The sequence below is a fragment of the Excalfactoria chinensis genome, chromosome 25 (assembly GCF_039878825.1).
Source record: "Excalfactoria chinensis isolate bCotChi1 chromosome 25, bCotChi1.hap2, whole genome shotgun sequence".
Taxonomy (NCBI): domain Eukaryota; kingdom Metazoa; phylum Chordata; class Aves; order Galliformes; family Phasianidae; genus Excalfactoria; species Excalfactoria chinensis.
The window spans coordinates 3252445-3270417 of record NC_092849.1 but is presented as its reverse complement, the minus strand read 5'-3'; the positions used below and the strand labels follow the sequence as shown (position 1 = coordinate 3270417).

The window sequence follows — 17973 nt, the reverse complement described above, 5'->3', positions numbered from 1 at the left end:
TCTCAAAGTGTGTAACCAAAGGGTCTCCAAAGAGCGTCCCCAAAGTGTCCCCGAGGGGTGTTCCCAAAGGCTGTTCCTAAAGCATCTCCAAAGGGTGTCCCCAAAGGTTGCTGCCAAAGGGTGTTCCCTGAGGGTCCCCAAGGGGTGTTCCCAGAGGGTCCCCCATGTGCGTGTCCCCCCACACCATCAGGCCAGCCCCATCTGCATGTCATGTCACAGCGCCTTGGGGACAGCTCTCCTAGGGGCCATTTGCCACCAGCGGGACTTCAGTCTTGAAGAGGGGGGGGGGGGTCGCGTTCTCATCTCCCTGCCCTCCCCCGGCTTTGCAGGTGGCTTCGTCCGCGGTCCCACTGAAGTGAGGATGACAAAGGTTTGGATCACCGAGGTGAGATCCGCAGCGGGGAGGAAGGGGCGTGGGCCGGCGGCCAGCAGCAGCTGCAGGAATGCACTTTGCGGTCGGTGAAGCAATCCGGCAGCGCGATGGAGCAGATAGGGGGCAAAGGAGGGAAGGGCCGGTTCAAACCTTCCCCCAACCTCCCGTCCTCCAGCCGAGGGAGCGATCCGCCGAGCGAAGCGGGACAGCGCGCACCGAGCGCTGCCGTCGGGGGGAGCTCGGAACCGGGCACCGCGGGGCCGGGGGCCTCGTAGCTCCGCCCCGGGGCCGTCGGGGAGTCCGCGCCCATTTCCGCCGGCTCGGAGCCCGGCCCCTCGGCCGCACTGGGCGCTGCGCACCGCCGACTCCGCCGCCACCACCGCCGCCACCGCCACCAGAATGCCGGGAGAGGCGGCCGCGCTGGCGCTGGGTACGTGTTGGGGTCGGGAAGGGAGGGAGCGTAAGGGGGGGGGTTTGGGCTGTTTCCTCCCTCCCCCCTTCCTTCTAAACTTCCCCGACCCCGTAACCCATTTGGGGCAGCGAGCTTCCCGCGAGCATCGATCCCCGGCGAGAAAAGGAAACTTTGTTTTATGCCGCCGAGTGGGGAGAGTAGAGCATCCCTGAGCCTGGGTCCGGGGGGACGCCCCGCTGTATGGGGGTGTTGCGGGTTGTTCGTGTCCCCCCCCACCCCACCGCCACCACCTCCACCTCCTGAGGTTGCCGTCGCTCGCTCGCGGGGTTGTTTGCTCCGCTGTTTGTGGGATCGCGGCGGTTTGCTGGGCACGGCCTCGGGGAGCCTCGTAATTTATGGTAGGGGATGATTAATTAAGGGAGAGCGCGTCGGTTTGCACCGAGCTGGACGGGCGCTCGCCCTGCGCCGCTTCGCTGGGGGAAAGGGGCAGAGGGAAGAACGGGATGGAGGGACACGGAGTGCGGCTCCGAAGGTGTTATTCGCTGGGACGTGCGGTGTTTTCCGTGCTCCCCGTGCTTTCCTCGCTTGCTTTGCTGCTCCGAAGGGAAGGGGCTGGGAGCTGCTCGCTTGGGCAGCCTCCGGGGTTGGGGGCCGGGGGAGCGCGGCGCGGTGTACTCTGCCCCGTGGTGGTCAAAGGGCTCCAGCTGCGGGGCTGCCAGGGGAAGGCTGGGGACGAGCAGCATCTGTCCCTCATGCAAGCAGCCACCCTACCCGTAGACCCTACCCATAAGCCCTAATCCCCAGACTACTTATAGAGTCTACCCATAGACCCCAACTCTAGACCCTACCCAGTGATCCCAACCCTAGACCCTAAACCCTACCCATGGACTCTGAACCCTACCCGTAGTCCCTAAAACCTAACTCATGGACCTCTACCCGTAGACCCCAACCCTAGTCCTGAGCCCCTGGCTGTAAACCCTACCCACAGATCCTAAACCCTACATGGAGACCCTAAAATCTAACTCCTAGACCCTACATGTAGATCCCAACCCTAGATCATAGCTTCTAGACTCTACTGGTAGACCCTAGACCCTACCTGAAGACCTCAACCCTAGACCCAAGCGGTTGACCCTACCCATAGACCCTAAACCCTACCCCACTGACCTCAACCTTAGATCCTACCCTATAGACCCCAACCCTATCCTAACCCTTGGCCCTAGACCCTACTGCGCTTCCCCAAACCTTGTAAACAAGAGGTGGGAGCAATGGCTGCAGGCACCCAGGGAGCTGCCACCTCCCCCCCCTCGCTCCGTGCAGATGCACCTGGTGGCTGCAGAGGGCTAAGCTGCAAAGCCGGGGGGGAAACTACAAGCAAAGCTGATTAGGAGGGAGAATGTAGGGCTGGAAATGGGCTGGAGGTAATGGGGGTTCCTGGAGACGAGGGTCACCAAATCCATGGGAGGTGCTGAAGAACTGTCGAGATGTGGTACTGGATGGATGTGGTTGATGGGATGGGTTGGGGTTGGGGTTGGAGGTCTTGTCCAACCTGTGAGCTGCTGGCTTGTCTCAGTGTGTGACATGATATGGAGGAGTTGGTCCATAGGGCTGGGATCCATGGGGGGAACACACATGGGATGGGAACAGCAGGGCTGGAGCCCTTTGGGGCCATGATGGGATTGGTGGTGGTTGTAGAGAAGTGTTGGCTGTATCCCAGGGGATCCTCACTTCACTGGTGTTGGGGTCGGGGTCTTCCCAAAGGCTGGAAGGTGGATGTGGGGTTTGGGCACACGTGGTGAGCATTAAGAGAGCATTAAAGCCAAAGTCATGGGGGTCGCTGGGGTAGAAGACCAGCATCCTAAATACAAAGCCCAAATAGAAAGCGAGAGGTGATGCGGAGGGAAGTGGAGCAGCAAATAGGGCTGGGGTGACCTCATAGGGCCAGCGGGGCTCATCCAACCCCCACAGCAGCACATCCCTGGTGACACAGGGATGAGCCACTTCCCAGATAATGCACGGAGTCCCCTCAGGTTGATGTAGGCAGGGAGCAGCCAGGAGGGGGGATATTGAGCTGGGAGCCCCGGGTTGGTGCCCTGCTTGTCGCCTTTAGCTGGAGCTTTCTGCATGGGTTGATTAACCCTGTGCAGTAATTGGGTCAGAGAGGGGTCTGTGGGAAGCTCTGCTGCGCTCATCTCTGAGGTTAAACCCTCAGAGCCAGATGGGGATCCTGAAAAGGGGATGTTTTTCCCCCCCCAAAACAGGAACAAACAGGAATCTGGGGTTTCTAATGAGCCCACAGGACTGGAGAAGGGTTGAGGAGGTGCGGGGACACTGCAGGCAGATGGGGAGCTCCCAACACCGACCCTAAGAGAGCTCAGGTCCTGCTGACGGCACAGCTGCCCCCATCCCCTTTTAACTCGGGGTCTTCACGAGAGGTTTTAGGGCTTTTCCTGTGTTGGCTCTGAGCCCTGTCTGTCTGCCCACAGGCATGCTGGTGGCTGTGTGCCATGCCCTGGAGAACACAACGTCAGCGCTGAGCGGTGAGTTTGAGGACCCGATCCCCGCTGCCATATAGTGCCGTTTTTGGGGTGGGTTGTTGCTTGTCGTGCTGCTGGTAAAGCAAAAAGAACCCAGTGCGCCTGGCTGAGGTTATTTGGGCTGTGGGAAGGGATGGGGCAGGGGTGGGCATGGGGGTATGGATGGGGAAGGAGGAATGGGTGTGGATAGGGATGGATGTGGGGATATGGATGGGCAAGGGGATGTCCATGGATGTGGGGTATGGATGGGGAAGAGTGTATGGATGGGGATGGATGTGGATGTGGGGTATGGATGGGGATGGATGTGGATGTGGGGTATGGAGGGGGATGAACATGGGGGTGGGAGTGTGGATGGGGATGGATGAGAGCTTGGGGGTATGGATGGAGATGGGGATATGGGTGGGGACAGACATGGGGATATGGATGAAGATACAAGTGTGGGTATGGAGATATAGATGTGGGGAAGGGGGTATGGATGGGTTAAGGTTAGGGTTAGGGTCGCCCCGGCCACGTGCGGGGTCTCGCAGGACCCGGAAGCATTCGGTGGCCGCAGCATTAATTACCACAGAGCTGCCATAAATCCCAGCAGCAGGAACTTGAGGTGGCTTTGAAACGACAGCCGTCGGATGTGTTTGACGCGCGGGTTGAGCCGGCAGCAGGATATTCGTTTTCCGTCTGTGCCGGGGAGGATAATTCAAACCAGCACGGGGCGTAATGCGAAACAGCATCACGGCACCCACCCCACACCAGGGCAGCCCCTGTTTAACTCATTTAACTCTCTCCGCCCCTATTTTGTCTCTAAGCTCTTTAGCACATTCCTCCGGTGCCAGGCAGGGATGGAGTTGGGTTCGTTTTGGTGGATAAAGCGGCAGCCTCGATGCGTTTGTTTGTTGGCTGGATCCCAATGGCGATGCCCTTTATGTTCTCCTTTCTTCCCCTGTTTCCACCCCCCTTTCCCCTTACAGATCCCCCAGTGGCAGCGGCTGTGCGGTCACACTTCAATGAGTGCCCCGACTCCCACCGGCAGTTCTGCTTCCATGGGACGTGCCGCTTCCTGGTGCAGGAGGACAAGCCGGCGTGTGTGTAAGCGGAGAGAGGGGAGGGGGGGAGAGGGCCCTGCCCCATAGGGTGCCCCTCTGCAGGGCAGTTTTAGGGGGGGGGGTGGCACAGGGATGGTCAGGGGGTGATGTGAGTGTTACCCAGGGATGCACCAAGGTGACGTGGGGTGACCCAGAGATGCTCCAGGGTGACACAGGTGTGACATGGAGATGCTCTGAGGTGACGTGGGGTGATGTGAGGATGCTCCCAGGTGACATAAGGTGACCCAGGGATGCTCCCAGGTGACGTAACTTGATACGAGGATGCTCCCAGGTGACGTGGGATGACCCAGAGATGCTCTGGGATGACATGGGTGTGACTTGGAGATGCTCTGAGATGACATGGGGTGACGTGAGGATGCTCTGAGGTGACATTGGGCCACCTGTGTCGCTTTGAGGTGACCCAGGGGTGCTCTGGGATGATGCTGGTGTGACATGGGGTGACCCAGGGATGCTCTGGGGTGACATAGGTGTGACATGAGGATGCTCTGAGGTGACATAGGTGTGACATGAGGATGCTCTGAGGTGACATGGATGTGACCCAGGGATGCTGCGAGGTGACATAGGGCCACCCAGGGATGCTCCGAGGCAACATGGGGTGACATAAGGATGCTCTGTGATGATGTGGGTGTGACCTAGAGATGCTCCAAGGTGACATGAGAATGTTCCAAGGTGATATGGGTGTGACCCAGGGCTGTTCCGAGGTGAGGTGGTGACGTGAGGGTGCTCCGTGGTTACCCAGAGATGCTCTGAGAGGATGCAGGGTGAGACAGGAAGGCTCTGAGATGACATGGGGTGCTCCAAAGTGACCCAGGGATGCTCTGGGGTGACATAAGGATGCTGTGGGATGACACGGGCGTGACCTAGAGGTGCTCCAAGGTGATATGAGGTGTCATGAGGATGCTCCAAGGTGATACAGGTGTGACCTAGGGATGCTCTGTGAAGACACGGGATGACACAAGGACATTCTGAGGGGACATGGGGCCACCCAAGGATGCTCCAGGGTAACCCAGGGATGCTCTGAGGTGACACAGGGTGACCCAGGGATGCTCCAGGGTGACCTGGGGATGCCCCAAGGATCTGTTGGTGACGCAGCACTCAAAATGAGGGTCCAGCTGCCCAGAATTCTCCCCTAAAAAAGGGTTCCAACTCTTCCCCACTGTTCTCAACCCCACACACCCCTTCCCCTGCAGGTGCCACTCAGGCTACGTGGGGACGCGCTGTGAGCACGCCGACCTGCTGGCCGTGGTGGCTGCCAACCAGAAGAAGCAGACGATCACTGCGCTGCTGGTGGTGGCCGTGGTGGCCTCAGCAGTGCTCATCGCTGCCTGCGTGCTCATCCAGTGAGTGGGGTGAGGGTTGGGGATGGGATCAGGAGGGAGATGTGGGGTGCTGAGCATCCCCGCTGTGTCCCACAGCTGCTGCCGGGTGCGGAAGCGCTGCGGGTGCTGCCGGGTGCCGCTCTGCGGGCAGGAGAAGCCATCGGGGCTGCTGAAGGGAGGAGCATCCTGCTGCCATACTGAGAGTGGTAAGGGATGGGGACACCATGGGGACATGGGGATGTGGGGGCACTATGGGGACACGGGGATGTGGGGGCACTATGGGGACACAGGGATGTGGGGGCACTATGGGGACACAGGGATGTGGGGGCACCATGGGGACATGGGGATGTGGGGGCACTATGGAGACGTGGGGACACTGTGGGGACATGGGGACACGACGGAGACCCAAGGATGTTGGGAACACCATGGGGACAGAGGGATGTGGAAGCACTATGGGGACGCAGATGTGGGGATGCTATGGGGACATTGTGGGAATGTGGGAGCACCGTGGGGACTCTGGAACACTGTGGGAACATTGTGGACACACAATAGGGGATACAAGGATTTGGGGACAACACAGGAACACAGGAATGTGGGGACACTGTGGGGATGAAGGGACATGGGACACTATGGGGACATGGGGATGCCACGGGGACACAGGGACATGAGGACACTATGGGGACTTCGACTCACCATGGGGATGCTATGGGGACTCGAGGACATGTAGACACTATAGGGACACAAGGATGTGGGGACATTGGAGTCTGGGGACACCATGGGGACCCTATGACCCAGTTCCCATGCAGGAACCCCATAACCCCTCTTCTTCCCCCACAGTTGTCTGATGGAGCCAACGCTTCCCAGTGGGACCCGGGGACAGACACCGCTTCTCCCCTTTGGTTTCCCCTTTTCTCCCTTTTATTTTTCCCTCTTATTTTTGTCCTCCCCCCCACCCCCTTTTCCGGGGAACACCAATGGGGGAAGCACCCCAATGGCTGCAGCACTCCCAGCACTGCTCCCAGTGCTCCCAGTACTCCCAGTCTGTCTGACAATCCACCTCCCACCACCACAACTTTCAGCCCAGACCGCTGGCAATGGAGGAGGAGAAGGGGAGAAAAACACCCCCAAATCCCCCCCTGCTGCCGGCCTTTGGGAAGCATCACTGGTGGTGGTTGGGCTTATTTTTTGCTCAAATACTTCCAGTTTTTTCTCCCTCCTCTTCCCTCTTTTCTCTCCCTTTCCTCCCTTTTTTCTCCCCCTTTTCTCCCTTCTTTCTCCCTCTTTCCCCCTTTCTTTCCCTCTCCCTTTTTTCCTCCTCCTTGGAACCAAAACACAGAAGAGAACCCCCAGCTTTATTTTTCTATGTGCCTACCACAACAAGTGCCGCCGAACCCTCGGCCATCCCCAAAGCCACCACGGCTCCTTTTGGGGACAGAAATGCCCTGTTTACTAATAATACAACGAACCATAACCCTAAGAAACCTCCCCAAACGGAGGCCTCAACCCCCCCCCCCCTCATCCTCTCCATAATCCTCATCATAACCGACCCGACGCTGGTTATTTTTTAGTCATGGTTACTCAACGTCTTCTGTATATGTTGCACTGAAGGTTAATATTTAATGTTTTAATTTATTTCGTGTGGTTTAAATTAATTTTGATTTCTATTATGTGTTATTGTGATCAGCCGTTTCTCCTTTTATTATTTTTTTTCCCCTTAATACCTGGATTATAGTTATTTAAGTGATATAAAGGACACTTTTTCAGAAGGCTCTGGCTGTGTTGTGATTTGGGGCTGGTAAATATTGAGGGGCAGCAATGTGGGGTCACCTCCATGTCCTAGTCCTGTCCCCATCCCCTGTCCTCATTCTAACCTAGACCACCATCCTAGTCCAATTCCATCCTGTTCTGGTCGTCTTCTCATCCCTTTTGGGTTCCCCATCCCATCCCATGCTGCTCCTGTTCCAATCCCTTTTGGATCCTCGTTTCCATCCTGCTCCTATCCCCGTTTCATCCCATCCTGTTCCCACTCCCATCCCTTTTGGGTTCCTATCCCTTCCCAATCTGGTCCCCATCCCACCCTGGTCCTGCTCCCATCCCTTCGGGGTCAACATTTCATCTTGGTTCCCCATCCCATCCTTCTCCTGTATCCATCCCAACCCAACCCAATATCCATCCCATTCTGTCCTGGTCCCATTCACATCTTTTCAGGTCACACCCTGACCCTGTTCCTATTCTTTTGGGGTCTTAATTCCACCCACATCCCATTCCCATCCCTTTTGAGTCCCAGTCTTATCCCCATCCCATCCTCTTCCAGTATCTTAGCTCACCCCAATCCAGTCCCCGTATGTATTGGTTTTTAATGTACAGATGGTAACAAAATGTACAGAAGGTATAAATGAATAAGTAAAGGAAAAACTCACCAATGGTGGTGCCTTGGCTGAAGAAGCTGGGGCAGTCCTCCCTGGTGAGCGATCTCCAAGAGATGCTGCTCCAGTGGGAGTCAGCCCTTAAATGAGGTCTCAGAGGGGATGGAGTCAAGTTCCACCCTTCCCGGGAGCACAGCTACATCACTCTCACCTGTGCTCCCACAGCTGACCCCATACTTGCCTCAGCTGATTAATCAGAGGTTCAGGCTGTGATTACCAATCTCCCATACACCGTACCACCCTGTCCTGGTCCTCCTCCCATCCCTTTTGGGTCCTCATTTCATCTTGGCCCTATCCCCATCCCCTTCTGGGCTCAACCCAACCCCATTGGCCTGACCCAATTGCACACCAGCACAACATTGCACTGCACACACCATTACACACCAGCACAGCATTGCACACCATGCAGCTCTGCACACCAGCACAGCATTGCACTGCAGCATTGCATCGTGCACAGTGCAGTACAGCACGCAGCGCTGCACGCCAGCACCTCACAGCATGCAACATTGCACACCAGCGCAGCATTGCACTGCACGCACCACTACGCATCAGCACAGCGTTGCACACCTTGCAGCATTGCACAGAACACGGTGCTGCACACCAGCGCTGCAAACAGCACGCCCCATTGCACACCAGCACAGCGTTGCACGCCATGCAGCCTTGCACTCGGCAGCCCCACCTCCCACCACCATCGCCCTCCCCCTTCCCAGCTCCGCCCCCTCCCCATGTTCCCCCCCCTCCGGGCCCGGCATGGCGGAGGCCGCTCAGGGCCGCGTACAGGAGGCGGTAGAGAACGTTGTGCAGGAGCTGGAGCGGGACAGCATCCGCGGCATGCAGGTACCGCCCGAGCCCCTGTGCTCCCAGTGCCCCCCAGTTCTCCCAGTGCCCCCCCATAACCGCCCACCGTCTCCCAATGCCCCCTAGAGCTTCCCTGTGCCCTCCAGTTTCTCCCCGTGCAATCTCTGCACGTCTCTCGTTGTGCTCCGTGCAAGCTTTGTGCCCCCCTCGGTGCGTGCTGCACTCCCCCCCCTGCAGTGCACGCTGTGTGCAAGGTATGTACAGCCCCCAGCCTTGCAGCACGTGCTCTGTGCAAACTTCGTAGCCCCATCCCAAGTGCAAGCTCTGTCATCCCTCCAAGTGCATGCTCTGCGTGCAAGATTTCTGCCCCGCAGTGCATGCCCTGCATCCCCCTTCCCTACCTCCCCCCCCCTAATTAGGTGCATGCTCTGTGTGCAGGCATTGTTCTCCCTAAGTGCCTGCCCTGTGCAAAACTCGTGCAGCCCCCATGTTAGGAGCTGAGCTGCTGCAAAGTAGCTTTGTGGAGAAGGACCTGGGTGACCAGCAGTTGACCAGTGGTTAACCAACGATTGACTAATGGTTGCCCAGCAGTTAACCATGAGCCAGCACTGTGCATGCCCCATGTGCATCCCCCACATGCAGGCTCTGTGCACGCCCTGTTCCTGCCCTGCTGCCTTCTGCTCTGTGCACTTCTAGAGCACTTCAGATTGCTCGCACATTAGGATTGGTTGCCTGGGTGCTGCACCTTGCTAACCTGCTCCCTTTTGCAGGCCATCATGTTCCACTGCAGCGCACGGTGCTGCGAGGACAGAACAGCTTCCATGCAGCAGGTGCAGCGCTGCATCGAGCGTTGCCATGCACCCCTGGCCCAGGCCCAGGCCATCGTCACCGGCGAGCTGGAACGTTTCCAGGTGAGGATATACATGGGGGGACACGATGGGGGTCCTGGTTGGTCTATAGTTGACCAGTGTTGGACCAACGGTCAACCAGTGGTTGACCAACTGCTGACCAATGATCAGCCAACAGTTGACCAGTGGTTGACCAACAGCAGATCAGTAGTTGAGCTGCAGTTGACCAGTGGTTGACCAACAATAGATCAATGGTTGACCTACCACTGACCAACAGTTGACCAGTGGTTGACCTACAATTGACCGATGGCTGACCAACAGTTGACCACTGATTGACTGACCACGAGCCAGCAGTGCATCCTGGTGGCCAAGGAGACCCTGGGATCCTTTACAAAGAGCATGGCCTGTAGGGCGAGGGAGGTGCTCCTACTCTGCCCTGAGGAGGCCACATCTGCAGCACTGGGTCCAGCTGTGGGCTGCTGGAGGGACATAGAGATGGTGGCGGCCTGGAGGAGCATCCTCTGATGGGAAAAGGCTGAGAGCCCCAAGGGCTGTTCACCTGCAGAGGCTGAGGGGGGATCCAGTCGATGCTTATCACCATGGGGGACCCCCAGTGGTCCCTTCCAACCCCTGTGGTTCTGTCATTCTCCTGATCGATGCCCCTTTATCCCCTTGCAGGACCGCCTGAGCCGCTGCACGCTGCACTGCTCTGACAGAGCCAAGGATGCCCTGGAGGCGGGCGGTGGGGAGACACGGGCTCGCTCCCAGCTGGACGCCTGCGTGGCTGCCTGTGGGGACGAGCACCTACGCCTGGTGCCAGGCATGGCCAAGAGGATGCGGGATGGCTTGGCGGCCCTACAGCACTAGCGGGTGCTGTTGGGGTGGGGGAAGGTGGTATTAAAGGCAAGGAGTTGCACTCGTGGTGCTTGAGGGGTGCTGGGGTTTTGGGGTGTGGGGAGATGGCTGTGCAAGGTGTAGGGTGCAGCTGTGCAAGGATGTATGTGCAAGCCAACTGTGTAGGATGGTGGCTGTGCAATGTATGGGGTGGGTGTGTGTAAGTATGGGGTGATGGCTGTGCAGTGTATAGGGGGTATAGGGTGTATAGGAGCCATGCAAATGTGCAGGGTGTAGATAAGGTGCAGGTGTGCAGAGTGTGGGATGATGGCGTGCAGGTGTGCAAGGTGTGAGGTGTGGGATGAGCCGTGCAAGCATGCGGGTGTTCAGTGCATTGGGTGAGCTGTGCAAGCGTGCAAGTTGTCGGGTGTGCAGGGCGTGTGGGGCACTGGGTGTAAGTGTGCAGTGAGTGGGGGATGCTGCTGCCATAGGGTGAGCTGCAGGTGTGCAAGGTGTGGGGCAGCACTTCTGCAGGGGGCACTGTGTGCAGGTGTGCAAAGGGTGCAGGTGTGCAAAGGGTGCAGATGTGCCAGCTGTGATCTGATGGCTGTGCAAGGTGTGCACGGTGAGCCGTGCAGGACTTGCAGTGTGTGGAGCAGTGCTTCTGTGTGCATACAAGGTGGGTGCAACTGGGGCTTACTGCGCAGGCATGGGGCAATCCCGGTGGGTTTGCAATGGCGTGCATACAGTCCAGTGGGTGTGCAACAGTGTGCATGCAGCGCTGTGGCCGTGCAATGGTGCATGTGCAATACAGTGAGTGTGTGATGGCATGCACAAAGTGCAGTGCGTGTACAACAGCGTGCAATGCAGTGCATGTACAGCGGCGTGCAATGCAGTTTGCATACCGTAGTGCACATGCAATGTGCTGTGCATGCAGCGCGGTGTGTGCAATGTGCTGTGCATGCAGAGCAGTGTGTGCAATGTGCTGTGCGTGCAGTGCGGTGTGTGCAATGTGTTGTGCATGCAGCGCTGTGTGTGCAATGTGCTGTGTGTGCAATGTGCTGTGTGTGCAATGTGCTGTGCATGCAATGCGGTGTGCACGCGGTGCAGCAGAGCTGAGGGTTCCCACGCACGTGCTGCATGCGCGCGTGCCGGGCCGCTCGCAGCGCGCATGCGCGCCCCACTCGAGCGCTCTGATTGGCTACCGGCGAGGCGCGAGGGTTGGCGGGAAAGGGGGCGGGGCTCCCGCTGGTCTAGCGGGCGACGTGATGACGTCAGAACGCGGCGCGGGCGGCAGCGGCGCTGAGGAGACGCCATGAGCAAGGCGCACCCCCCCGAGCTGAAGAAGTGAGAGTCGGGGGGTCGCGGTGGGGATGAGGGGGGATGGAGGGGGCTGGGGTGGACCCGGCGGTTCGGGAGGGGTCACGGGGATTGGTCCGGGTCGGGTCCGGGTCCGGGTCCGGGTAGGCCCGGTTAGGCCCGCAGCGATGGCGGCCCCGACCCCAGGCTGACGCGGCCTCCTCCGGTTGCGCTCTCGTTGCAGGTTCATGGACAAGAAGCTGTCACGTGAGTCCCGCTGTTACACCACAGGGGGGGGGTTGTTCTCTGAGCCCCGGCTGCCCACACAGGCACGAAGCCCCGGGCTCCCCCCCCTCCCTTCCTTTTGAGCCCCCCCCCCTTGTTTCTCACTGACCCGGTTTCTCGTAGTGAAGTTAAATGGCGGCCGCCACGTGCAGGGAATCCTACGGGGCTTCGACCCCTTCATGAACCTGGTGATCGATGAGTGCGTGGAGATGGCGCCCGGCGGGCAGCAGAACAACATAGGCATGGTGGTGAGTGCTGGGGGGGGCTGGAGGGGTTGTAGCATCACGGCGTGGTTGGGTTGAGGGAGACCTTATAGCACCCCCAGTCCCACTGTCTGCCCTGGGCTGGGTGCTTCCTTCCAGCTCAGGCCTCCCAGTGCCCATCCATGGCCTTGGGCACCTCTAGAAATGGGGAACAGCCTCAGGAGGGCAGAAAAAAGGGGGACAGAGCCCTCCATGCCTGCTGCAGCAAGAGGGGTGGCAGCCCAGGATGCTGTTGGCTGTGAGGTCACAAGCACACGTTGCTGTCTTATGTCAAGCTCCTCATCCACCTTTTCTATCAAGCATCCTCCTGCAGGACCCTTTTCCAGCAGGCTGACTGCTGCCACGAGCCCCTGCAGCTCTCTGATTCACTTCAGTCCTTGGAGCTGCAGAGGGAAAGAGAATCTTTTGTGCTGTGGGTATAATGTGCTTCATCTCACCTCCTGCTGACCACTTCTCTTTGTAGGTAATACGAGGAAACAGCATCATTATGCTGGAAGCTTTGGAACGAGTATAGTGGCAGAGGAAGCCTGTAGTGACCTGACCCCGTTGTGTTTTGTTTACTCACTTGAACCTAATGAAGCAGACACAAGTGTAAGCTTATTTTTTTTGTTAAATAAATTTTGTACTGGTTGATGTAACCCGTGTAAGCTGTGCTTGGTGGAACTGAAGCCTGGGGCGGTTCATCCTGTGAGTGCAGCAGTGTGTGTCAGTGTCAGTTTTAAAGCTGGTAGAGGGCTTTCAGGCAGCTTCATTTCTTTGAGTGGATGTTCAAATGATACTGCCTGTATCTTCCCCCCCCACCCCCCATAAATAACAGGCTGTGACACTTCTATTTCTAGCATTGCTCTGTAAAGAGTGAAGGGACACTTCTCAAGTGTTTGCCTGCAACTTCGTGCTGATCTCCACCTCTGTGCTGAGGCAAAAGTGGTTTTGGTTATTCTCATTGCCCCCCAAGCAGCCCAGGGGGTGAAGCAGACAGAACAAAGCATTGACCCCAGGGTAGCAGCAAGCTTCTAAGAGCTGAATCGTGTTCCAGCATGCACAGACTCCTGTGATGCTGCTAATCTCAGTGCAAGTCCTGCAATTTAGCTCTAATCAAATGCGTTTATCTTTTCTAGCACAGCAAAAGTGAGGCTACGCTAGTGGAGGCTTGTTAGTGGGAGTTTGAGCTAAGCAAGCACAACTTGCTGGTACAGGAGTACTCTGCTGATGGGGGACCGAGCAGCAGCTCTGAGACACAGCAAATGAAAGTAACACAGACAGCAATTCAAAGCAAGACCTCCTTACATTCAAACCAGTGCGTTGCTTTTATTTGTAATGGCAACATGGTATTTACTACGTAGTTAAGACATGGGTGAGGTTCAGCAGCAATATTAGATCCAACCAAGGGACAGAAGAGTCAATCCGCTACAACCTACTGCTGCCCTGCTGTTGTTTTTAGGTCACCCAAGCAGCTGATGCTTCCAAATCTTGATGAAGAGAAGCACACTGTGCGTGTTTTGCCTGTTTTCCACCCATTTTGGCAACTCATGCACAGGTTTGCTTCTGTTCTCCCCTCTTGTTGCTCCCCCAGCTGCAGAACTCTGATGAAGGTAAAGAACATTATACCATTTCCCCTCCACCGGTCCCACCCCAAGGGGATGGGATACAATCCTTGATACACCCCTTCAAAAAGCAGAAGCAGAGACATCTAATGCTAAGAAGCTGACTTATTTTCCCCAACAGAGAGATGTCCAGAAAGGGAAAGCAACATGCGCAGGTCTAAGGGAACAGTGCTCAGTTAATCACAGTGATGCAGACCCTGGGCTTGGTAGGATCTGAAGGACACTTAAGGGTCAATATAGCATTTAAAATACCTTGGTTATCTTACAGAGGGACAAAGTGAAGGCTTTGCTTGGGGGAGGGCTGGCTCACATGGAGAAACACCCCCCCCCCACTTTTGACAGCAGTTCAAGTCAACTTGTGCCTGGAGCTGGTTGGATGCTTCCTCCTTCTTCAAGACTAAGTGAGAACTTAGAATAAAATCACAGCATCCAAGCAGCTCCTTTGTTCCTTTTAGTTGCAATTACACAGCTTCACTACGTCAGCTTTATCTCTGAGAGCCACGGTGGTGCACAGCTCAAAGCTCTGTTTTCAGTTTCTCATACAAGTCTTCCTGGTCGATCCTGTCTGTGTTGCCGTACCAGCGGTGGTAGGCGAGCAGCGCGGCGTTTTTGGCTGCAATGGAGCTCATCTCCATAGCGCTGGCAGCCCACTCAATGCCATTCAGGTAGTAGATGTTGTCATGGAGGACGATAGGTGGGAATTTGTTTGGGGGGCTGTAGTGGGGGTACGCCAGCCATTTCTTCACCTTGACAGAGTCGTAGGAAGAGAAAAGCAAATTCAGCTGCTCTTTTGTGAGCTCTTCCTTTGAGAAGATCTTCCAGACCGCTGACTGCAAGGGTAGCTTTTCTTGGCTGCCTCTGTTCTCCACAGGAGACACGATCCCCACGCTGTTGATGAACATTTTGGGATTCTCTGTAGTGAAAACGGCACCCAGATGAAAGGCAGATGGGTCCTGGTAACCAAAGAAGGAGGCGTTTAAGCGACCATGCACAAACGTAGCCACTGTCTGTTGGTAAGGACTGGAGAACTCCGGGACTGGAGGGCTGAAGTTCTTGAAGGTGATGTTGGCTATTTTGCGGTTCAGCGGAGCAGCAATGACAACGATGTCATAGATGTCCCCTGTCTGTCCTGACGGCGTGTCGTAGGTGACGTGGTAGAGGTTAACCGGGTCCCCTGGGGAGGAAAGAAGGAGGGATGAAGAGCTCAGTGATGCTGTTCCACCTCATTTGTCCTTCTGACAAACACAATGTTTTTAATGCCATCACGTCTAGGCTCGTTATGCCTTGTTGTGAACCGAAGCTTGTTCGTGTAGTACAGGATTAGCTGACAGCAGGGCTGTGATCTGAGGCTTTAAACAGAGCACAGTTTTCATTATAAAAGACCAAAGAAAAGTCCAGGCTGTTGCTTTGGTCTGCCAAGAGCAAAGGTCAGTGTGTAGCTGCCAGAGCTGGCTGTGCCCCCCCCCACCAAAGGGAAAGCAAACAGGACTCACCTGTGGATCCCTTTCTGGTTTTGGGCTCTATAGACACGACTGTACCAGCAATAACATCTGCTTTTGAGGCATAAATAAGACCAGAGCAGACGAGTTTGTTTCCCCCTTTCACTGACCAAAGGTCTGATGCTGCCCCTGCCAGAGACACGGCACCTACAAGGAAACCACAATCATTAGCACTGCTTGTTCAGCACCGTTTTGTAGGGGGGACCACGCAAAACATCACGTGGAAAATGAAAGGAGAAATCATCCCAGCGGGACTCAGAGCTTGAATGAGGACGAAGGGCTAAGTAGGTCATGTTAGCAAGCAATTGCTCTCTTGCCAGAGTAACCCAGTAACCCAGCAAGGGAGGGTGGGTGCTGCTGCACAGTAGGAGGAATTGTTCTGCAGCAGGGAATAAATAGGTTGCTGCCAGCATCTGCCCAGCCCAGGGAGCAGGAATCCCAAAGCACGTGGTGTCACCTGAAGCGCAGCCCTTTTAGCACAAAACACCCACCTACGAAACCATTGATGTTGACGCCTTGCCCGTAATCGACCCTCAAGGCCGGACAAACCATCTCATTGATGAACTTCTGGGAGAAGCTGGCTTTCTGCATGGCTTCATCAATGGTTTGGTTCAACATCTGGATGAAATCATTCCCTCCAAGGGCATGGAAGAGCCTCTCGTAACTGCTGAAGGTGTAGTCGTGTGTCTGGTAGCGATAGATCCTTTAACCAGAGACGAGGAAATCCATCTAACAGCTGCCTAAAGTGATCACTTCACTTTGTGCAGTTAGGACCTTCCCCCAATGCTTCTACCTCCTGTGAATGCTGCTGAGCAGCCAACTTACCGCATGAACTTGTCCAAGATGTCCTCCACCCACATGTTCATCCGCAGGGGGCTGAACCCGTAGTGCCAAAGCAACTTGAGGATGTTGATGATGTACCAGCTGCTCTCCTCGAAGACAAACTCCTCTCCGTTATAGATGCCCATGAGGCTGCCAGGGACAGGAAGAGTAGGGAGGCCTGGAGGAAAAGGTGAATAAAGGCGATTGAATGAGAGGTGAATCACAGAAGCACTGCATGTCCCTGCAGGCTGCAATGCCATCTCCCTTCAGTCTCTCCTCTGGGCTGAGCAAACCAAGAGACTCCAGCTGCTCATACACCAGCCCTCTAGACTTCACCATCTCTGTAGCCCTCCTTTGGACACTCTATGATAGAACAAGAATCATCACAAGGATCACAGAACATCCTCAGTTGGAACGGACCCATAAGGATCATCAAGTCCAACTCTTACAGGGCACTGGCCCCAAAATGGAGCCTTGGAGAACCCTGCGAGCAACCCCCCACCAGCCTGATGGAACCCCAGTGCCCCAAAACCCTTTGGGTCCAACCCATCAGCCAACTGCTCACCCATAGCATAGACAGGACAAGGTAACAGCCTGAAGTTGCACCAGGGGAGGATCAGGTTGGATGTTAGGAACAATTTATGCCCAGGGAGGTGTGCGGTGGGGTCACCATCCCTGGAGGTGCTTAAGGGTAAACACAGGGCATGGTGGGAGGGGTTGGACTTGAGATCTTTCCCAACCTGAACGATTCTAAGTGAGAAACAACATGGAAAGCTTTCAATGCAAACAGATCCCAGGGCCTGGCCTCCCTCACTGCATGAGATGAGTGACCTTGACACAAAAGGACACCGGGTCCCTCCAGCAGGGCTTTGTACCCCCCGAATTGTGACCAAGCAGCACAGCAGTCGGCTGCAGCACCACGATATTCAGTGGCCCTCGACCCACTGCGGTGTCTCAAGGCTCAGAGGGCACAACGTGGGCTGTCGGCAGTGAGACGCTGGGATTGATTTGACACGATGCCAGGCTATAATCTGAGACGACTTTGGCCGGGCAGGGAGCACGGCTATGGGGCGGGGATGCTCACCCAGCTCCTTGGCGAAGTGCTTCATGTGCAGGTTGAGGGGGTGCAGCACGGACCCCCCCGCCTCGTACTTCGCCCCTTCCACCTCCACCGTGGCCAAGCGGCCCCCAACCTCCCCCCTCTCCAGCACCTCGATCCGGACGCTCCTCCCGAACTTCTGCCGCAGGAAATAAGCGGCCGCCGTCCCCCCGATGCCGCCGCCGATCACGGCTGTAGGAGCAGAGCGCAGCGTTAGCTTTAGATTTAGATTTAGGGTTAACCCCCCCCGTTCCCCACCCGCAGCGGCCCCTCCGTACCGATCTTTCCGGGGGCAGAGCGCTGCTCCTCGCGGCCCGGTACCAGCGGGCAGAGGACGGCGAGGAGCGGGAGGAGGACGAGGAGGAGGCGGCGGGGCGGCATGGCGCTGCTCTGTCGGGCCGGGCCGTGTAACGCCGTGCTGGGCCGGGCCTCACGCCCGCCCCTTGGCCGCTCAGAGG

General features: G+C 56.7%; 4 protein-coding genes across 4 annotated transcripts; 3 read left to right on the top strand and 1 right to left on the bottom strand.

The window, feature by feature from the left end:
• Positions 1-671: 671 nt before the first annotated feature.
• Positions 672-7502, top strand: TGFA (transforming growth factor alpha). Its single transcript, XM_072357147.1, has 6 exons — positions 672-803; positions 3269-3322; positions 4285-4402; positions 5610-5759; positions 5835-5944; positions 6576-7502. Exons 1-6 carry the CDS (start codon positions 773-775, stop codon positions 6581-6583), a joined length of 471 nt encoding a protein of 156 aa, XP_072213248.1. The 5' UTR covers positions 672-772; the 3' UTR covers positions 6584-7502.
• Positions 7503-8877: 1375 nt separating this feature from the next.
• Positions 8878-10726, top strand: FAM136A (family with sequence similarity 136 member A). The gene is made up of 3 exons (XM_072357081.1): positions 8878-9001; positions 9733-9873; positions 10489-10726. The coding sequence occupies exons 1-3, from the start codon at positions 8915-8917 to the stop codon at positions 10675-10677; spliced, it is 417 nt and encodes a 138-aa protein (XP_072213182.1). The 5' UTR covers positions 8878-8914; the 3' UTR covers positions 10678-10726.
• A 1131-nt stretch (positions 10727-11857) lies between these two features.
• On the top strand, positions 11858-13129 carry SNRPG (small nuclear ribonucleoprotein polypeptide G). The gene is made up of 4 exons (XM_072357082.1): positions 11858-11991; positions 12188-12210; positions 12352-12476; positions 12955-13129. Exons 1-4 carry the CDS (start codon positions 11960-11962, stop codon positions 13003-13005), a joined length of 231 nt encoding a protein of 76 aa, XP_072213183.1. The 5' UTR covers positions 11858-11959; the 3' UTR covers positions 13006-13129.
• Positions 13130-13763: 634 nt separating this feature from the next.
• Positions 13764-17937, bottom strand: PCYOX1 (prenylcysteine oxidase 1). Its single transcript, XM_072357038.1, has 6 exons — positions 17794-17937; positions 17501-17707; positions 16420-16594; positions 16086-16297; positions 15589-15741; positions 13764-15269 (listed from the first exon to the last, which is right to left on the bottom strand). Exons 1-6 carry the CDS (start codon positions 17894-17896, stop codon positions 14611-14613), a joined length of 1509 nt encoding a protein of 502 aa, XP_072213139.1. The 5' UTR covers positions 17897-17937; the 3' UTR covers positions 13764-14610.
• Between the last annotated feature and the right edge of the window lie 36 nt (positions 17938-17973).

What these genes read in the sequence shown, in the direction of transcription:
- SNRPG (XM_072357082.1), top strand. Translation starts at nt 11,960, where the DNA reads ATGAGCAAGGCGCACCCCCCCGAGCTGAAGAA. An exon ending in CATGGACAAGAAGCTGTCAC is followed by an intron (nt 12,211 to 12,351) that starts GTGAGTCCCGCT and finishes GGTTTCTCGTAG; the next exon opens with TGAAGTTAAATGGCGGCCGC. An exon ending in AGAACAACATAGGCATGGTG is followed by an intron (nt 12,477 to 12,954) that starts GTGAGTGCTGGG and finishes TTCTCTTTGTAG; the next exon opens with GTAATACGAGGAAACAGCAT.
- FAM136A (XM_072357081.1), top strand. Translation starts at nt 8,915, where the DNA reads ATGGCGGAGGCCGCTCAGGGCCGCGTACAGGAGGCGGTAGAGAACGTT. An exon ending in ACAGCATCCGCGGCATGCAG is followed by an intron (nt 9,002 to 9,732) that starts GTACCGCCCGAG and finishes TCCCTTTTGCAG; the next exon opens with GCCATCATGTTCCACTGCAG. An exon ending in GCGAGCTGGAACGTTTCCAG is followed by an intron (nt 9,874 to 10,488) that starts GTGAGGATATAC and finishes ATCCCCTTGCAG; the next exon opens with GACCGCCTGAGCCGCTGCAC.
- PCYOX1 (XM_072357038.1), bottom strand. Translation starts at nt 17,896, where the DNA reads ATGCCGCCCCGCCGCCTCCTCCTCGTCCTCCTCCCGCTCCTCGCCGTC. An exon ending in GCACTTCGCCAAGGAGCTGG is followed by an intron (nt 16,595 to 17,500) that starts GTGAGCATCCCC and finishes CTTTTCCTCCAG; the next exon opens with GCCTCCCTACTCTTCCTGTC. An exon ending in AACCAGAAAGGGATCCACAG is followed by an intron (nt 15,270 to 15,588) that starts GTGAGTCCTGTT and finishes TTTCCTCCCCAG; the next exon opens with GGGACCCGGTTAACCTCTAC.
- TGFA (XM_072357147.1), top strand. Translation starts at nt 773, where the DNA reads ATGCCGGGAGAGGCGGCCGCGCTGGCGCTGG. An exon ending in GGCGGCCGCGCTGGCGCTGG is followed by an intron (nt 804 to 3,268) that starts GTACGTGTTGGG and finishes GTCTGCCCACAG; the next exon opens with GCATGCTGGTGGCTGTGTGC. An exon ending in GAGGACAAGCCGGCGTGTGT is followed by an intron (nt 4,403 to 5,609) that starts GTAAGCGGAGAG and finishes CTTCCCCTGCAG; the next exon opens with GTGCCACTCAGGCTACGTGG.